This window comes from Lipophrys pholis, assembly GCF_963383615.2.
Source record: "Lipophrys pholis genome assembly, chromosome: 5".
NCBI lineage: Eukaryota > Metazoa > Chordata > Actinopteri > Blenniiformes > Blenniidae > Lipophrys > Lipophrys pholis.
Window position 1 is genome coordinate 16,987,358 of NC_137628.1, and position 18,419 is coordinate 17,005,776.

Sequence of the window (18,419 nt, forward strand, 5' to 3'; positions counted from 1 at the left end):
GTGTCTGTATGAGTGGTTGTCATCCATCCGTCTCTCTGTTTGTGCTGTGATAGGTGAGACTAACTTGCCCAGGGGATTCCATGCTGCACCCATATCATGTGGACCTGGCACAGAGGCTGATAGCAAGTCTAAGTTGTTGCTGGGTACATCCACAATTTGGATTGATATGTAAGCCTTTAGATCTGCACTTTTGAAGCCACAATATTAACTATTGTAGGAGAAATTGTACTTGAAGTTTGAAGTTCTTTAATTGTCATTGCTATAAAACAATGAAACACTGTTTAGCAGCTCTAGTTGCCATAGTAGTAGGTACATTTAGCACATTTAATACAAAGATCTTTATACACATACATAGATTCTGGGAGTGATGGATGTGACAGCATGGGGGTAGAAGCTGTGCTTCAAATCCTATGTTGTATCTACAAACTTCAATTTTTATAATGACTTTCAGCGTGGTCTGAGGAATTTCCTTTAGGTAGATCTCTTATACAGGTGAACCTGCTAAAGTAATTTATTGGTTAGTGTCTGAGGAGAGTATTTTTAATTTTTTTTTTACAGTAGCTTCTTTTTTCTGTAATCTCTCCTCTGTCCCTTCAGCGTTTGATTCTTTTTTTTTTTTTTTTTTTTTATAAGCATACTGCGTTTCCTCCTGCATGCTTCTGGAAATATGAGCCTCCTCCTCCTGCTGCCTCCTCCTGTACTGTTTTTTCCTTCTGTCCATCCTCGGCGGCCGTTCGGAGGTTTTTGGGGAGCAGGAGACGAGGGGCTGGGCGGTGGGCGGCGTTAGCGTTTTGCCCTGTGGTTGGTCGCGTGTGACGTATCGGGAGCCACTTCCTGATGTGGGCGCTCCCCGGGAGGAGGAGAGGCAGACTGCTGCAGTGTTGTTAGTTTGAACAAAATGGCTGCGAGACCACTGTCAACGAGAGCTCCCTGAACGCCCACCATGAGTGTCCGCTCCGCTGTCTGGATCCACACAGAATGTATTTCCCCGGAGTCGTTACCCACTCTGCTTTTGCGGTAGCCAGCCCGTCGCTAGTCGTCCAACCGGCGACTTAAACGAACGGAAAAAAAAATAATTATTTTGCACTTTAAAACAAGTTGGCTGGCTGGCGGCCGTCGGCTTGGTCCGCGAGAACTGATCGGCGTTTTTTTTTTTTTTTTGTTTTTTTGCGTAATTTCTTAGGTTCGCAAAAACCTCGACACGGTCAACGACTTTAGGACACCAACCAGCTAATGTTAGCTGACATAATTTAACTGCTTTTAAAAGTCATTTTATTCGTGCTGGGGTTTTTTTTTGTTTTGTTTTGGTTATTAGTGGTGCTTCGTCCCCTTCCCCGCCCCCGTTGTATCGTGACGTTTTAACTAACTGTTTTTTGGGCGAATTAAATTTCACTGCATATATATATACTTTAATTTTTGTATTTTATTTTATTTTTTGCTTGCTGAAAGCATAAATTACCGTACTTGCTGTGTATATATCTGGCTGTGTAGCCGTTGTTTACCTCGGTTCCTTGTCACCAAGCTGCTGCAGCAGCAGTCGGCTTATCTTACCAAGTCTGAATTTAATTGAGACTAAATCTCTGCTCCACCTCTTTTTACGGGTAACTTTAGAAAAAGACGCCGGAGAATGATTTTCTGCATATTTTTTGCTCTGCCATGCATCGACTTTTGACTGAAAGCTGCCAAAGCTGTGATTAACGCAAGGTAAGTTTGACATCCTTTCTCTGTTCGTGTTTCACGCCATGCATTGGTACATCATGGAACATATTCTGTACATACATTGGCTTTAATGCCAGAAAAATAAAAAAATAATAGAAGTATTCACCTGCTCTGCATGAGACATGTTTGTTGTATGTTGACATCCAGCCCGGTGAGCGACCATGCTTCTCGTGCCACATCGCATAAAACACCTATTAAGAGTCAAATGCAGTGGTGCGATTTCATCACAAATATTGTAAATCGTCACAAACCTAAAATAACACAGCGATTCACTGCTTGTTTGGCATATTTTGTCTCCTAGCAAATAGTCCCATTTTTATGTGTCTTGGAAAACCCTTGGAAAATGTTGGGAACTTTTGTGTTATATCACAGCTCCTTCATGATTGGTTGAGTACACTTGGACACCGTCTATACATGTGAGTGTGTAATGGGATGTTTTCTTCAACTGGCTTCTTCTAGTTGTGAGGAGGCAATCCTGCTCCAATTTTGGGTTTGTAGTTTGATTGCTGATGGGTGAAGTCATGTTATGGGAGCCACATTTGACATCTTTTGCAGAACCTCTTGGTTTGTGTCTGCCCGTTTCAAGTCGATGTTATTTTATGTGACAAAAGCAGTCTTGAATTCAATCCTAGTTTTTCCACCGCCGTGGTGCAGCCGTTCACACCATTGCTGTATCACATCATGTATCTTGTACAGTGTTGTACATTCCACTACACTAATTCCAAGTACATTATTAAACATAGCTGTCCTGTCTCTCTTTCCTCCACCTCCCCCCAGCTCAGTGAAAAAGCCCGGGAGTCTGATTGAACTGTCGCCTTCTATTGCGTTCCCCTTTCCTGCATCCTATCCCCAGGCACTGGAGTATAGCTTTTAATATCTCCTCCGCATGTCTTAATTGAAGTACATAATTTCCTGTTCAATTTCAAACCCCCTTTTCCTTACCCCTCCCTCTCTGACATCTCTGTCACCACTGTCTTATCTCCATCGTCACACACCAGTGAGGTGATGAAATGAAAAATGTGCACGAGCAGCAGTGGCACACATGCAAATTGCAATAGGATGGAGAGCATTTTATTTGTGTGTGTGTTTGGAGGGGATGCCGTCTTCGCAGATGATTGGGAGCATGTCTGTGCTCTCTCTTGGAATGCAAATGTGTGTTAGTACCATTGTCGCTTTTGCCATGGGGCTGTGTGTCCACTTATGTCGAGGTTAAAACTGACAACTAGCTAATGCCATGCAGTTGTTCATCAGGTCTGGAGCTGCCTCTTGCATGCCCTAAACACCCAGCTGACTCACACACAGGGCTGTGCTCTGACCCAAGGTCAAGGGTTCTCTTTTCCTCACACACATCCATAGAGCTGACAAAAATGCAAGGAGATGGCTGTGGAAAGATGTTGTGGGTCCAATCTGATATGTGTACAACTGGTCTATAAGCAAACAGGGTAAAAAGAGGTAAACATGTCAAGAGTAAACCGGTTAAATTACTGATGCGAGACATCGCAATACAACAAGAATGTCAGTGTTTCCTCTCAGTTCTTACAAAAGAGCATTCTAGAAATTGCTCCAAACGGCTAGGCTTTCTAGTTTTAAATTGAGACTAAATCATTGGAGATCACACTCTGAGATGGATACAACCTATATATTGGTGGGCTTGTAGATAATCTATTTAAAACTGATATTCTATTGATGTAGCCCTAGAAATTGCAGATGAAACATTGCAGAACTATAAATGATCTCAATCTTGATGGTTGTGATATTCCTCTCCCAGTGCAAAATGAGAAAGTCAGTATCTCCCTGTGGCCCAGAATCCATGAATTATGTGACAACCTTTGCCATTTTGGCAGCACACTAGCAGGAAGGCCATATCCCATCTTGGCTCTGGATCTAACCAGGCTCTAGGCAGTTGGTATCTAGACCTTGTTTTGATTAGAGTGTATTATACCAAAGCCACAAGGACATATACTGGCAGTAACTTTTATCTACATCCCCTGATCACTGAAGGGGCAGTACCATTTGTTTAAGAGGAAACCCAAGGCTTGCATTCCCTTGAAAACATTTGTTTTTATAGTCAAATATTTTGTCTAGAGATTTTGTGTTGACAAATAGAAATCCATTTGATTTGTGCTGGGGTTGTCTATTCTTTTTCCCCGTCATTGACCTTAGCCCTGGCTTGACCATGATAGTCACTGAGCCTGTGATTAGGAGGCTTTTCAAACCACTGGCACAATCCTAGTAGATAACACGCTTAACACAACCGCAGGGTGCTGCTCCTGTAGCTAAGCGTGGACAGTAGAATCAGCTGGATTGAATAGGAGGCTGCCAAAAGCCATTACCCTCTTCCTCTACTAATACTATTTTGATATAAATGGGGGCAAAATAAATCTTTTCCAGGCAGTTGTGCTTGCTGTGGCCATCATACTAAATGATGAGTGTATGTGTGTGTAAACCCACAATGGGGGGAGTGAGTCTGGGCTCTGATCTGCAAATAGTTTTATTAGGAGGCTGAGAAGCCTGAAATGGTTGTAGTATGCTTTAATGAATGGATGTCACCAACAAAACAAGGTACCCAATCTTTGGCACAGTGACAATTCTTTCGATTTTAGTGTTTGTTTTGTAAAAGATCAGTTAAATAAGCCAACACCTGAAATCGGATGGTTTCCCTCTACAAATGTACAAGGGTCTAAGCATCATTTGTTCATATATATATATATATATACAAAACATCAGGAAATAAATTCTATTAAGTATTTGCTTGTGACAAGTACTCCCTCACAGTCTGGATCCCCCTGTCTACGTTGTATGCCAATAGAGGGGGCTGGGGCTTAGGGGGCCCACCAGAGGTAAGCCAGGACGGGATAGGGGAGGTGGGGAGTAGCTTAGCCCGGCGAGCCGCTGCCTGTGAGTCTTGGCGGGGGTCCAACAGAATGTACAATGTGCTGGGGCCTGGTGGGGGCCGCCGTTCCTCCCTCTGCTCCATGTCGGCTAATTGGGGAGAGCAAGAGATGGTGGTCACATAGAAACTGACAGAATATGCAGGACATGCAACTCACAATGTTCTCCCTTCCTTTTCCAACCAACGTTAGACAGCCTTACGCATTATGTAACAAGACTTAGGCCCTGCGGCAGTTCCAAAGGTCTCTGTTAAGGCTATGTAAATAGCACTAGCATGTGCTGCCTGTCCCTATGCTGGGGCCACTGCTTAGACAAGTGAGCTTAGATCAGTTGTTTGACTGTACTCAAGTTGATTGGCAATTCAGGCAATGAAGTTTGTGGGTTACTTTCACTGTGTTTTTTTGATTGTTATAGAGCATAAAAACCAATTGCTCAATAGAAGTGTTTTAACTAAAATTCAGAACATTTCATGAGATATTTCAATGTTGCTTGGTGTGAGTAATCTTAGCTAACATATAGCATCTGTGAACCCTAAAAATTAGGGCATATAAGCTGTTAGACGTGAGGTATTTGCTTTGTAGATGTTTCGAAACTTAGATGTAGCACTAAAAAGACATTATTTCAGCATTTTTAAACTTTGCTCAGTCAGTTACAGTGTCTATCTGCTGAGCAGTGACTTAAAAAAAAGGTTCACCTGACTGCTCCCTTCTCACCATGATTATGTACATTTATTGGCATTTTGAAATCTTCTGTCATCCATCTATGCCCCCCCCCCCCCCCCCCCCCCCGACTTGTTGCCCTGTCGTCTTCACAGATAATCACAGCACTTATGTCATTTCTCTTTAACAGAGTCTCTCTATGTTTACACTGTTGACAGCCACAAAACTGATCGACGTTGTGTGTTTGTGGTGTGACAGCTTTATTTTTATGAGTGACAATCTGAGATTTAAACCTTGGTAATAAGGGATGTTTTGGCCAATGTACACATTTCTAAGCAGTGGTTTGAGGGTTAGACTTGGTTATTGGTCTCATGTTAAAATAGAATTTAGATGAGGGTAAAGGCTGCGGTATTTCACTTCATTATCATTCCTACAATAAGGAGGAGGGAGAATATAGCCTGTCTCATAAAGCTCTAGTTCACTGTGTACATTGTTTGTATAGGTATTTCTCAATTGATTTAGAACGCCTCTTCGGATTTTGAACATCTAAATGATTACTCTGAAGACAGGCTGCTCAGCTTCTGAAATAAAAGTAAAAGAACATTCTCAGACCATGCTTTTCTCTACCTCCTTTAGACCTCATCAATATTTGGCATGTACAAAATTCTGCTGTTGCACTTGATTGAGGACTGTCTGCACTTGTTTCCTTTGCTGTCTTTACTGCTTATTAACATAATCTAAAAAGCAAGAAGAGTCAGGGTAAAGTGAAAACAAATGATTTGATATTTAATTTTCCGATGTTGTAAATTTGTGTGTGTATATATATATATATATATATATAATAGTCCTCCATGAATGAGAAAAGTATGTGGGCGCATTTGAAAGGCAGCCAAAACAATTTTAGAAGTGTTTCTATTCGAAATCTGATCAAAAAGATTTAAGATTGACATGTATTGAGATGCCAAACAATGCATGAGGCAATACACACTTGTTTCTCAGTCTGTTTTCTATTTTGAGACACACTAAAACGTTTGACAATACATCATTTCATGATCAAATATAAAAGAATAAAGAACCTGAATTTGTTTACCATTGTGTGTATCCTGTAAACTGGCAGCTTGTTGAGTTGTGAGGTTTAAACCCTTTCATAACTCGAGCATTGTGTTTGTTGTTATGGTTATTTGAAGCCTTTTACAGGTTACAAACCAAAGGAAGACGTGTTGATCAGTATTGGCTTGTCATTACGGAGGCATACCTTTATTGGCTTGCGGAGTGGACACAACAATGTCTTTTCAAGTACTTTTATCAAAATGAGCAGAAAGTGCTCATGAAAGAAGGCATGAACGTGCAACAGCGCAGTCAGCTTTTTCTAGATTTTTCTAAGCCTTAGCTGTGGTGATGGCAGGGAGCAGGCATGCTCGGTCTTGTGCATTGTGCTCTTTTTGTATTTAATGAGCTGCCACTATGCTAAAGTTTCATATTGACTTACCAGCAGCACCAGCCAAAACACTGCAAGCTCATTTTCTGGAGGCAAACCTCAAAGCTGGTATTTATAGCACAGCTCAGACTCTCCTACTATCTAAGGCCCCGTTTACACGACAACGAATACGAGTGTATCCGCAAAACGTTCTTCACTTTTGGGGGGTCCGTTTACACGGCACCAGTTTGCGGATGCACTGTATCCGAAGTTTTTATACCAGCTCCCAAGGTGGAAAGATTCTTTCACGGCCGCTATTCCCTCCTGCAGAGACTGCCGGAGGCTACAGAGCCTGTTACTGCGCATGCGCATCTCTCTCCCTCCCTCCTGCTCATCCATTTGTAAACAAACTTGGCGGCCGCGTAGCGGTATGACTTGTGGGCTGTATTCTACTTTTATCGTCCATATCAGTAGTTTTATAATTGAGACTCACCCCTGATAGCATCCGATGCATCCTCAGTCTATGCGGATGTCAGGTGCTCTCCATTTTCTTCACGTTTGTAGTGTATTGTTCCCTGCACACACATCTTTGTAGTTTCATTACAAAATCAAGCAACAGCGCCCTCCTGTGACCCGGCATACTAACTACATCGTTGTCTGTGTCCGCTGCTGCAGTGTAAACACACTCCTTTTTTTTTTTTTTAACGGAATAGGTGTTGTCACATGAAACGTTGTCGTGTAAACAGGGCCTTATTCTTTTACTTTTTACACACACACACACACACACACACACACACACACACTGTTCATCTCTGCTTTACACCCACCTGTTCGTGCTCAGCCAATCTTGTGTCTGTGGATTTCTCCAACCAAGTGTATTTTTGCCACGATTCACTGAGCAGGTCCGGTCTAGTTGCAATAAAGTGTATTGTCTGTTTTCACAAGCTGCTATCTCCACCTTCTTGAAGCAAAGCTAGGATGCACAGATTGCTTACAAACCAAGTGGCCACTGAGACTATTACTGTGTCTGAGGGATAGAAAAACATACCTACATTGTTATGACTGCTTATCAACTGTGGAATTTACTGGCTTGTTTTCCCCAAGCCGTTCAGGTTGAGTAAACACAAATCCACACCCACACACATTTGTGGAGAGTAGTTAAGGTCTTTTGCAGCAGTAGCAGGTATTGAGGAATTATTCCCCAGGTAAGGGCTGTCCATAATGTCCCATGTAATGAGGCTCAGGAGAGTCCTGTGGCTTCTGTAATGCCACAGGAATGGGTGGCTTGCTGAATAGTAACAGTGGTAGAGAGTGGATTTACCACATTCTGTGGTCACACTCTGACCATATTACTTTTTGTGCTGAAAAAGGAAAGTCCTCTTTCCTCTTTCTCCTTGGTGAGTGATGTTTTGTCTGCAGTTGGTCTGACAGCCACATGAAGCTGCATATTTTCATTGGACTTCTTTTCCTTTTGAAGTTCTCTCTCGATGCCACTACTCCTTTGTCTTGTCTTGCTGGGTCTGCATAGCAGCCCCCCCCCCCCCCCCCCCAACACACGCACACACGCACACACGCACACACACACACACACACACAACTCTCAATCCCTACCACCCTTGCATTATTTTCTTCCCCTCACCCCTCGAGTTTTTCTCCCTGTGTATCCAGATGCTAGCATTCAAGGTGAATGGATACTTTAGCCTCCCACCCTCTTGTCATCCTGTCGCCCCTTGTCTGCCAGTCTCCGTGGTGTTTCGTTCAGTTTTGTTTCCAACTCCTCCATGTCTCCAGTGAGGATTCTTTCTGTCTTTTCCCTCTTCCAACATAGTCTTTTTTCCTTTCTCTCTGTGCCCTGTCTGGTTCTCCGGTGGCTGTCGTTCTTAATTGGTATTGCTCTGTGTCTGCTTTCATCCTCTGCCTGCCCTCCCTTCCTACTCCCACCTCCCTCTTCTCTGCATCCCTCGTGGAGGAAGGCAGGCATCAGACAGACTGCTTCCCTGTGTGTGTCTGTGTTTTTTATGTGTGGGTTCTGTGTCTTCCGAGTTTCTAACCTGTACAGTACATTTCTGTTGTCTCATCTGCTTCTCTGTAGGTTAGCCCCATATCCCCAAGTGTGGAATTGTTTTGTTCAGCATACGAAGAGAAGATCCTCCTTCACTATGTCGAATCTTGGCAGTTAGTAGGGACCCCAATTTGGAATACTGTTCTTGTCAATTCTTAAGAAAAGCCACCCAGCCAGTGTGGGATCATTAGTTTAAATTAGTGGAATCCGAGTTCAAATTGAAAAAGTGGAGCAAAATTTTTTAAATGCTTTGTATCTTCTGGTGTTTAAATTCAGCCAAGATAACAATATTTCTACTTTTGCTTGTCCTTAAGAAAAGTTGCCAAAACATATTTTTCGATTTAATAATACCTTTTTGAGAACACAATTCAAGAAATAATGTACAAGAGACATTATAGCCTACCATGTCACCTTGACAATGTTAATCTTGGTGCCTTTAATATATGGATAGATTGAATAAGGCACTCTAGCCTTGTAGGTCACTAACCTCAAAACCGGACATTATTTTGCCTAATTGCAGTGTCATTCTGCGACTGAGGGTAAACCTGATGCTGGAAGGCAGCACAGAAACGACCTAGGGTCACTGCAGAGGAAGCACCCGTGTCAGCAGTACTGAGGAAGCAAAAGAGAGAGATGGGGCGAGGCAGGTACGGGTATATGTGAGGGCAACAAAGGTCATCGGTGAAGCTAACTTTGGCACTGACTACATCAGCTTAAAAGACAACTGCCTGCTCTCTTATTTCACACAGCAGTTTTACTCTTTGGCTCGTTTCCAGCTATACTGTCTTAATGATGGTTCCATAGTGTATTTGCAGGATTGACCAGGAAAATTGGGACAGCGTTACAGCCTTGCATGGTTGTTTCTTTCATAGTATTTTTGTCCCTGACCCAGTTTCTCAAAGCCTCTTTGTGAGAGCAACACCAGTGACTACATACAGTAGCTCCAACATCATTTTCAAGGGTAAAAGGGTGAGTCTGACAGTAGGACACAGTCTGTTGTGAAGAGAGACGCTCGAACCTCGTGATGAAAGAAAAACCTAGCACCCATGTCAAGGCCAATCTGTACTTCTGTCCCATCGCTTTGGCTTTTCATTGTTTAAGAGATAGTTGTTTTGTCGTGGATATGTGTTGTCTCCTATTAGGTGCTTAAAGAGAGACTTAAACAATCATTGAGAATGAATAGGAAGTAAGCTTCTCCAGATACAATTTAATACGGGCGATACACATACTGCATATGGTAATAGGCATGCAAACACACACCCATCCACACATAATTTGAACTCCTATTTATTATCTGAGGACGGCTTTGGCGAAGCTGCTGAGATAGCACAATGACACAGTCAGTATGAAAAATAGGACTGTGAGTATGTTTGAATGTAAAGGCGAGAGCAAGGGGGGGGGGGGCAGGAAATGAGGATCTGAAAATCCAGATTAGAGAAAGTAAAAAATGAGTATAGAAATTACACGTTTTAACAGTGGCCACTACTCTTCTTCTATCCCTGCTTCTCTACCCATCTGCAACCTTTGAGTGATTTGTCTTTCTCCCTTCTGCCATATAGACGTTACGGCAACATCAGACTGCCTCTTTGAGGTCTCTGCTGTCTTCTTGATTGACAGCTCCCTCCCCCTGCCAGTGGGCAGCACAGTGGGAGGCAGGCCTTCCATTAATCTTCTGTTATGAGTATTATGATTCATTCACATATTCAGATTTTGATTCATATCCCGACTCTGTGTAAGGTACGTTTTTATATTTTGTGCACTTGTCAGGGACAGTATGCATTAATCAATATTAGGCCTTCAACTAATGAATTCCATTATTAATCTAACCATTGCTTCAATAAATCATACAAGTTTGGTCTTTAAAGGATCACAGCCTTGTCGCCTTGAGGTCATCGGGAGGCTGGGGCGCAGGCCTAAAGAAACTCACCTGTCATAAACATGAACCAACAAAAGTTTGCTTGATGATATTTCACAATTTGTCAGACTGCATTGCCAGTTTATGAATAGTTGAGAAAATCATCTCCTAATTTTTATTCACTGACAGCCCCATAAGCTGTGTATCATTAAGCTGGTGGAGGATTTCACATGAACAATCGTTTTCAAAGATCCCTAGCCCACAAAGATGAAGCGTGTCAAGGCAAGCATGCGTGGATTTGCTTTCGTGTTAGTTTATAACCAAAAACAAGCAGTATTTATGTTCGATGGACAAGAATTAAAAGAAAAAAGCCTTTTAGAGTGAAGCATCAATGATCTCATATGACATATTGCTGTGATATAGATTAGTATCCCTTTGTACTTGGTGGAGACTATACTGAGTCGCTGTTTCCCAGCTCATGTCTTTAATAGTTTCCAGGAGTTTTCACCATAGCTGAGCCAAAGGAAATACAGGCTGAAATGAAGGACTCCGTTTCCCCCTGGCTCTCGAGTTTTCTATCTTGCTAGTTTAACTTGCACCCATTGGAATCAGATCTTTGTAAAAAGACATTGTGTCTTTCTGGTCTAGTTTTCGTTTCTTCATTCTTTGACTTTTTCCTGTTCTTGCCATTTGTATCTATCATTAAACCTTTGCTTTTATGCTGGCCTTCATTTTTACTGTACACACTTGCTCAAGCTTCATCTTGCTCTCTTTCCACGCTTCCTTTTTTCTCAGTACCCCTTACGTCTCCTCTTCCATCTTATCTGATTTAGTTTGTGACCACGGGGTTAAGGGGCCCCTCAGAAGTGTCTTCTGTGACTTTTGCTCGAAGTGTTGACTGTGGAACGATTTTATTCAGAAACTTAGTGAGTGCACTGAGCTTTTGACATGGCACGTTTATATGCAGTGTGCATGCCCTCGTGAGGTCTTTTCCATAAAATTTTAATATTTCTCTTTTGATGCGGTGTGAATGTGCATGAATATCATGTAGTGGTCTAAAGGCTTTCGGGGCACCCCGGGCAAGCTTTATATTTTCCTAATTTCTGCAGTGAAAATGGGTAATTACCACCTCTGGAGGAAAGGCACCTTCAGAATACCTTCATTTCTTTGAATGATAATCCACAATTGGTTTTTTTTATTTAAATTTGCTTCAAACCCACTAGCAAAAAAGGTATTTCATGAATTTGTTGGTATTTGATGAAATCCGTTCTATTCGATCTGTGTAATGCTTCCTGCCTGTACCATGGCCTGCCACATGCATTTCTCACTCATGCCCATCAGTACTGCACACTGGAACAATTCTGATCTTGCTTTGTTTTGCCTCTATATCCAAAATGTATCCCAAGAGGTTTTGTTTAGACTTTGCATGACATCTGCATGACTGGCATAATTCTGTTGGCTATTTTTATTAAAAAAGATTTAATCACTCAGATGAAAATGAACAATCCACCAATACTTGAACATGTTCAGCCCCAAAGTTTTTACCTCTTCATTTCAAAAATCAATAGAAATGTATGCTTAAGTCTGCTGTTCTACGCTTGTATCTGAAACCGATTGGTTTCCCCACTCGTCTCGGCCTGCATAATGTTCGCACACAAGAAGCAAAACACTCAGTGTTTTTATTTACTCCTTATTGTCTCCTTTGTTTAGCTCTTTTCTGTTTTCTGTCTTGGTTAAACAGCTGAGAAGCGAGCAACAAAAGAAAGAGAACCAATTGATGGAAGAAAAGAAAAAGAAAAAACAAGAAGAAAAGACCAAGAAGGACGTCGCTCAGAAAAAGGTGAATGTCACAATATTTTTCTCAAAACTTCTTTCATCGAAAATCCATCCGTCTTTATATTTTGAATTATTAGTAGACGTTTACAGCAGTATAAATTCTGAAGTCGGTTTCTATCTTTTTCTACAGGCTGCTGATCAGAAACCCAAAGGTGAGTGTCTCTAAATAAACTAAACCTTTTTCTTAATCTCCCCTCAACCACTGTTGTACATTAATCAGCTCTGATTAACACATGTTACTCTTGTATTATATATGCCTAGCTCTTAGCATTGTTGTACACAGATGGACACACACATTTTGCACATGCATGCACAATTGTGCCATTTGACTCTCTTGTTTCTCTTTCCCACACACACACACACACACACACACACACACACACACACACACACACACACACACACACACACGCACATACAGTGAAGTGTAATGCAGAGTGACGCTCAGTACGCCTGCAGCACCAGGCACTGAAGCGTGAGGGCACCCAGACAGCTCACCAAGTGTGGTGTTGGTTAAAAAAGATGGGGGGATGGAATAAGAAGGAGGAGAGAGGAATAAAAGAAGTGACTGGATTTCAGCTAAAACGCCGAGACGGTTAAGCTGAAGGAACATTGTCCTCAGATGCACTCTGTGTTCTCCTAACATGCTGAAAGAGATTTTGTTCTGTACACTTAAACAGAATTGCCTTTAGTTTCCTCCTGCTGTTTATGGGATCAGTTGGCAGATTTGTGTTAAAGTGTTTATTTTAGAAAAGAGAGAAAGCATGCTTTATTGATGCTCTTGGGGAGATTACTTCTCTGCCTTTAACCCATCCTATTCATAGATCCTATGCTATGATCATGAATATATAAACATCGATTTGGTCACTTAATTATTGTGTTTTTGAACAGGTTTGAAATCTTAAAGTATGCTTTACATCGGCCTTTTGTAGCTATATATAATTATCTTATCTGTTCGTTTACGTTGTGTACATTTTTTCAATGAAATGATTTTTAGTTTAAAGTGCCCAATAAAAAGATTATATGACATTATGATCTTGGATAGCGCTAATCACCTTGCAGACCTTCCCAGTTTATTGTCCTCTCGTAGTAGATCCTGCAATTAACGCAGAAAGCTTAAACACGTATGTTTTTTTTTTGTTATTTCACAACCAGGTTTGGGTGAATATAACAAAGCGTTAGTACAAGGTGGCTGTCTCCAAGCGTTCTCAGTTTGTCTGGCAGGGTCGTTCTCTCCCAGTATGAGCAGCACCATGGCCATCTGGGTACAACAGTGGGGCTTTATCAAAGGTCACCGATGCTCGCCTTGGTCTCTGACCTGCCTAATTAATTACTCTCCCTCTGTTACACTGCACTGTCTGTGGGCCTTTGGCCTATTTCACAAAGTTGAGGCTTCAACATATGTGTCTTAAGTGATGAATTGGAGACCCCTTATTGTGATCCACTATTGAGATTTTTATCCCACAGCCCCGTTCCTATTATGCTGACAGGTATTAGACCAGTGTTGTATTGATGCGGAGTAAATGATAACTATATTATACACTGACGATTTGGCAGACTTGTGATACTGCCACGGTAACTAAATAGCTTGTTTTTAAGGTCCTTTTACTTTTTCTCATCTAAAATTCCTGCACAGTGCATAAAACACATCAAGCTCATATTTACATATTCATTTGTACATTTGGTATCCAATGTGCCATATTATAGCCTAAGCCATAAAAAAGTACATTACATTCTTAACACTTGCTCCTCTCAAAACATGTTAAAGGCAGCGGATGAAATGATGAGTACTAGAGAGGAAATATTGACAACTCTGCTTGGCTAAAAGAGAAGAAAGAAGGAGTGGAATTAGATGTTTTGTGGGTGAGTGAAAGCAAAAGTATTAAAATAAAACGTGGAAAAAGAAAGTAATGATGCAGTTAGCACTGTAGACGAGTGCCAAAAATGACCGTCAAGAGTCAGTGACAGCACTAATACAGGAGAGGACTAATGACATGGACGTTTATTTTATGGTATGTTTAATGAGAGATGGAGAGTGAATGAGAAGCTGATTGTGTGTATGTGGTGGGGAGTCATGCAGACCGAAAGATAAAGAAAGTGGAGAAGAGAGGGCCTTTTGGAAGACTAATCGTTCTGCAAGCCATCGGGACTTCTGTGAGTTTGCTCATAACCTCCCATCTGTAATATCTGTTAAAAGGAAGGTGGCATCAACTGGAATGAGATGGGTTTTCATGCATGACACTAAATAATAGAGGTGTGTGTGTGTATTCAGGAAGGGAGAGAATCAGTATGCGGTAGTGATTTGTGTCTTTCCATCCATATCAGTGCATTCTGCCTTCCTTATACACTTTCAGAAATTCATAGTCACATACACATGCACACCACCCCCACTCCCATCCACACAGTCGTTTTTTTTTTTCTTTCTTTTTTTTTCGTTTCTCTCTGCGGGCCTTCTTGGTCCCAGGCATTTCAATTTGTTTGCGGTAATCGATCTCGGCCTGGCGCGTTCATATGTATGAAAATGAGATAAAGCTTCGGCATACTGGAATTAACTTCTCTGCCCCCTATTAGGCATGGAGCTTCAGCGAAGGCAGGGTTCCAGGAGGCAGTGTCCCATTGCCCCAGCACACACACACACACACACACACACACACACACACACACACACACACACACACACACACACACACACACACACACACACACACACAAAGCTGGACCTCTAATGTAGGGCCCTTCCACCCCTCCCTCCAGCTCCCCATTACCTCGGAGGGATGCTGATTATTCACCCTCAGCTCACACGCAGCTTTATCACAATCTCTGCCACCACTGCAATCATAATCAGTCAGTTTGACTGCTGCACATACCTACCAACCTTGACAAAAACATGCATATGCCAATGTTGGCGCACACGCACTCTCAGGAGTGTCTAAGTAAATAAATCTATTTGTCAGGCTGCAGATGCACGTTCCTAAATGGTCATAGCACATTAAGAAAATGTGCAGTCTGCCCTTACAGTAACTTTGAGCATGTCTATCTATTTGCGTCCATCCACGGTGGCTGTTACCAAACATGCTAAAAATGGTAAAGTTATTTTAGTTAGTTAGCTTTAGTTTATACCACAAAGTTAATATAAGCAGGTGTCTACATGTAGAAACCTCAGTAATGCTGCCGCGTATCTGTATTCTGAACATCTACACTTTTGGTCCTTCACTTATCTGCCTGCTGCAAAGTGAGAGAACTTGATTCAGTGTTCAAATCTACCACATCTCTCACTTTCTTCTTGCTGTTACTTCCGCCTGATCCACTTTGCTCCGCGTATGCTCGGCCCCAAGCGACCACATCTGAGAAGAAACATTTACACGGTGTCACTATGGTAATAACAGCATTATATTTTCCAAAGTGGCGAGAGAGGCGCATAAACAGAAGTGTGTCCCCTTATTTTGTACAGGATTAATTTGCAATTTCACATGCTATTAATTGCGTCAACACTTTTAAAATGGAATTTCATGAATTGCAATCTAATTAGAGGCTAATTTACTTTAGCTTTCGGGCCGCTTTTTTTCTTCAGTTAACCACATTTATAAACACTCAATGAATTAATAGTGAATGGCTTGTGAATTATGTCCTGTGGATTTATGACTGTGAAGCATAATTGTTTTCCTTCTACCCCCTGTGTGCTCGGCCCACATGCATGTCAAGAGCAAGAGGAGAGTGAGGGATGGAGGGAAAGACTGCGGCAGAGATAAAGGGAACAAGAGGGGCGCTCAAAACTTAAACAATGCTTTCCTCGCTGTGTGTTCATGTTGTATGATCACTCAAAAGCTGCCAACAAGAGAGCCTGTTCACTTCCCCTCGCCCCTCCCCCATCATTTCTCCTACCCTGGCAGTGAGCCGCTTCATGTCAAATATCAGGCAGATTAATAGGATGTAGCACAGCTGATATGAATGACGGTTCAGCCTGTGCTTTGAGGGCGAGGCATTTGTGTGTGTATCTGTAAGGTTGAAAGACTGCATGTCAGCAGACAGGGCTTCTCTTATTCTTCACATAAACTGCAGTGAAATGGCCGTTAGACGACAAAGAAGGGCAAAAATTGTCCAGATGGTATTTTATTACCGCCGTTATCTTAATGAGATTGTTTCTGCTGCTTGTATAGTGTAAGGTTATAATGCCTTGGAGTTGTGGTCATAAAAAGAACTATGCATAAGAACTTGATTGGTAGTCAAATCACTGCTGTTGTACCTTGAACCTAATGAACCCAAAGGCAGTGGCTGATGAAAATCATTTGTATGTTGGCATCAAAAGATTTGAGGCTCCTCATTATTATTATTGCAATGTTGCCATTGGGGACACCTCCCACTACATTGACATTGCTGTTGGAACTCAATCAAACAGCAGCAGTGTTATACGGTGTATGTAATTATAAGGGTTTTTAACTACTATACATTGTGTTGGGTCTCACACTGCTGTCTCTGTTGCTGACAAGTTGCAGAAAAACGATTCCCCGCATTTGGTGATGCTTTTATACTGTAGTGCGAGAAGAAATAATGGTGCAGCATTCACACCGCCCACATAGGCTTTTGAATTCAGAAGTCGCGTATCCTCCGGCAGTCGTTACCCTCAGGCATTGACCTCAGTTTGATCTTGTTAAAGCTCTCCACCCAGAGTGTGACTTAACTACTATTAGGGTTACACAAAGGCAAAACAAAACATTTTTCGGGACAGCAAAGTTATAATCTTGGCACACAGGTAGAAAACAACTTTTCTCTGTTATGTACCCTAGAGTGTGAGAATGACAATGCATTCATCTCAATTTTAAAAGGGAACATTGCAGAATTAAAATGTGAAAAACAGAAAAGTACTTGGCACAGATGCAGGCGACTGGATTAATTGGAGAGAGCGTGGAAGAGGCGTGATGTAGGAAGGGGTCACAAGAGGCAAAGGGGTCACAAGAGGCACATGGAAGTGCATTAGGCAACTGTCAGTCTCTATAGCAACGGCCCATTATAAGATGGGTGAGGGGTGAGAATTTTTTGCCTTTAGTTTGCATGTCTGTGATAGGGATTTTTTTTCTTTTTACTAATACTGACAGATGGGACCTTCTACAGACACACCCACTTGACCACTTCTGTGCATCAATTAACACATGCACATATATTTTCCTTTTGTGAATAAGGTTATTTACCACAACCAAGTACTTTTAAAGATGCAGTACTTTCCCCCCCCCCATGTTTATATATTTGTCTCTGCTTGTTTTCACACTGATCTGTTAAAAGACACAAGTGCATGTCTCTTTTTATAGCTTCTTTTCCTCGTCTAAGATATGGACGCACATAGTCCGACTATTTTATTAAACCTCTTGAAATCTAAAATTGTCATGTATAGATAAAAACCTCTGAAAAAGTTGGTTTTGGATTCTAGAAATGCACTATTGTGTTGGGCATTTAAGTTGATGTGTTGAATCTATCCCTCCCCCCTCTATAAACACGGCTGCATAATAAAGTGGTTCTGCAGACAATAGACACAAGAGAAGTGGAAACCTGCACTGCCCGACACCAGGCTCACAGAGCCAACGAGTTCTTTATATTAGCAGAAAATATGTGCCCCCTGAGTTGTGCAGTTTCATTCCTATACTTGATTCTTTCAAGTATTACCATTGCATTTTATATATATCTACTGTATACTAGGGTCACCTATATCCTCAACTTGCCGAACTTACCTGTCTTGCTCTCTATTACACAGTGTAATTAACCATTTAGTGTAAAGAAAGGCTGTAATAAAAACTCTGGTTCGAGGCTGCTGAGAGTGCTTCAGCTGGAGAGTTTAATGGAATTCACAGTGAACTTGATATGGATGCTTCCTTCATTGGCTTTCAATTTCAGGTTCAGTTATTTGTAACGGCGTTGCCACCATCACTTGGAATTCACAACACATTTCACATCCATTGGGATAACTTCAGTAAGTCTGTTTTTAGCCCT

General features: G+C 41.7%; 1 protein-coding gene across 1 annotated transcript in view; it reads left to right on the plus strand.

Annotated features, from left to right (window-relative positions):
• Window positions 1–829: 829 nt before the first annotated feature.
• The window catches only part of tnrc6c2 (trinucleotide repeat containing adaptor 6C2), a 45,250-nt gene continuing 27,660 nt past the window's right edge, over window positions 830–18,419 (plus strand). The window contains exons 1-3 of the mRNA XM_080464257.1: window positions 830–1,704; window positions 12,346–12,444; window positions 12,571–12,592. Of these exons, the coding sequence (XP_080320383.1) occupies window positions 12,382–12,444; window positions 12,571–12,592 (85 nt within the window). The 5' untranslated portion in view covers window positions 830–1,704; window positions 12,346–12,381. The remainder of the gene's footprint in view (window positions 1,705–12,345; window positions 12,445–12,570; window positions 12,593–18,419) is intronic.